Source organism: Lactuca virosa, chromosome 5 (assembly GCF_052849685.1).
Source record: "Lactuca virosa cultivar CGN04683 chromosome 5, Lactuca_virosa_CGN04683_v6, whole genome shotgun sequence".
NCBI lineage: Eukaryota > Viridiplantae > Streptophyta > Magnoliopsida > Asterales > Asteraceae > Lactuca > Lactuca virosa.
Window position 1 is genome coordinate 214,652,038 of NC_136430.1, and position 1,435 is coordinate 214,653,472.

The 1,435-nt window shown below is 37.1% G+C and overlaps 1 protein-coding gene across 1 annotated transcript; it reads right to left on the bottom strand.

Moving 5' to 3' along the window:
- Positions 1–590: 590 nt before the first annotated feature.
- LOC145112346 (secreted RxLR effector protein 161-like) lies at positions 591–1,040 on the bottom strand. The gene has a single exon (XM_079048519.1). It carries the CDS (start codon positions 1,038–1,040, stop codon positions 591–593), a length of 450 nt encoding a protein of 149 aa, XP_078904645.1.
- Between the last annotated feature and the right edge of the window lie 395 nt (positions 1,041–1,435).

Genomic DNA, 1,435 nt, shown 5'->3' on the forward strand with positions numbered 1-1,435 from the left:
GTTGGAGATGGAACTTGAGTCTTAGCAGGGTGAGATGCAGTCTTCACTGCCTGAGATAGCTTGAAACTACCAAAAGCTTTTTCGCGTGAACAAACTTATCAGTGTGAACTGATGTGTCAATGTGTGATGTCTTGACAGTGCGAGAATTCTTTGAAATGTGAACTGGAGTGGCAATGAGAACTTTCTTTGCAGTGAGACTCAACTTGTCAGTGTGAACTGACTTGGCAATGTGAACAACCTTGTCAGGGTGAAGTGACTTAGCAGCGATTAATGTCTTGATAGTGCAAGTTGGAGTGGCAGTACAAATTTACTCCCAAAGTACGACTGACTGTGGTATTTCAAATAACTCAATATTCAGGAAGTAAAAGATGCAAAATGAAACACAAGGATAGATTAATTGACAAATGGTTTCATACACATTGAATATAAATAAATCTGTATTTAATTAATCACCATTCAATTACAATTTATCATTGTTACAATGTTTCAAAATAATCAACTACTAAAATCTGAAATATAATATCGTCTCTTAGTCCAATGCTCCTAGTATGCTTAAAGTGTTTGACCTTACTTAGACCTTTGTAAGATGATCAACATGATTCTCTTCTGATGATACACGATTCACCATGAGTGTAGTAATATTTCCTCTCAACGTACCTAGATCTACCATGATCTTTAGGTTCTTTCGTCAAAGCTATTGCACCCTTGTTTTCGCAGAAAATATCTATTGGTTCTTGGATTGATGTAGTAAATGCAATATCTCCAATAAAATTCTTTAACCATATAGCCTCCTTCGCTGCCTTGCTTGCTGTGATGTACAATGATTCACAAGTAGAATTAGCTACTGTTTTTTGCTTGGAACTTTTCCAAGTTACTGCTCCACCATTCAATAAGAAAACCAAGCTATATTGAGAATAAATATTATCTCGATCTATTTGAAAATTGGCGTCACTATACCCATTCCCCTTAAGTTCATCTTTGCTACCAAAAACTAAGATCATATCCTTTGTTTTTTGCAAATACTTAAGAATGTTCTTCATTGTAGTCCAATGAGCTAAACCAGGATTTCCTTGATATCTGCTAACCATGCTCAAGGCGTAAGTCACATTAGGTCGAGTACATGTCATAGCATATATGATCGATCATATAACCGAAGCATATAGGATTCGAATCAGAGTATCTATTTCCTTGCCATCGCGTGCTGGACTGAGTACCTACGTGACAATTTTTTCATTTAGCAACCACGATGCGGCCAGGGGCTGGTCGTGGTGTGATGGTCAGGGAAGGTTGACCGTTGACTTTTGACAATGTTGACTTTTGGTCAAACTTTAAGGTTTTACGTCATAGGCTGAGGTTTTACCTATGATTATATGTTTAGGTTACTGATTACATCATGTGTTGTATATGATTTGCTGATGGCTCAGGGTTGCTAATT

Coding starts and splice junctions, on each gene's coding strand:
- LOC145112346 (XM_079048519.1), bottom strand. CDS start 1,040: ATGAAGAACATTCTTAAGTATTTGCAAAAAACAAAGGATATGATCTTA.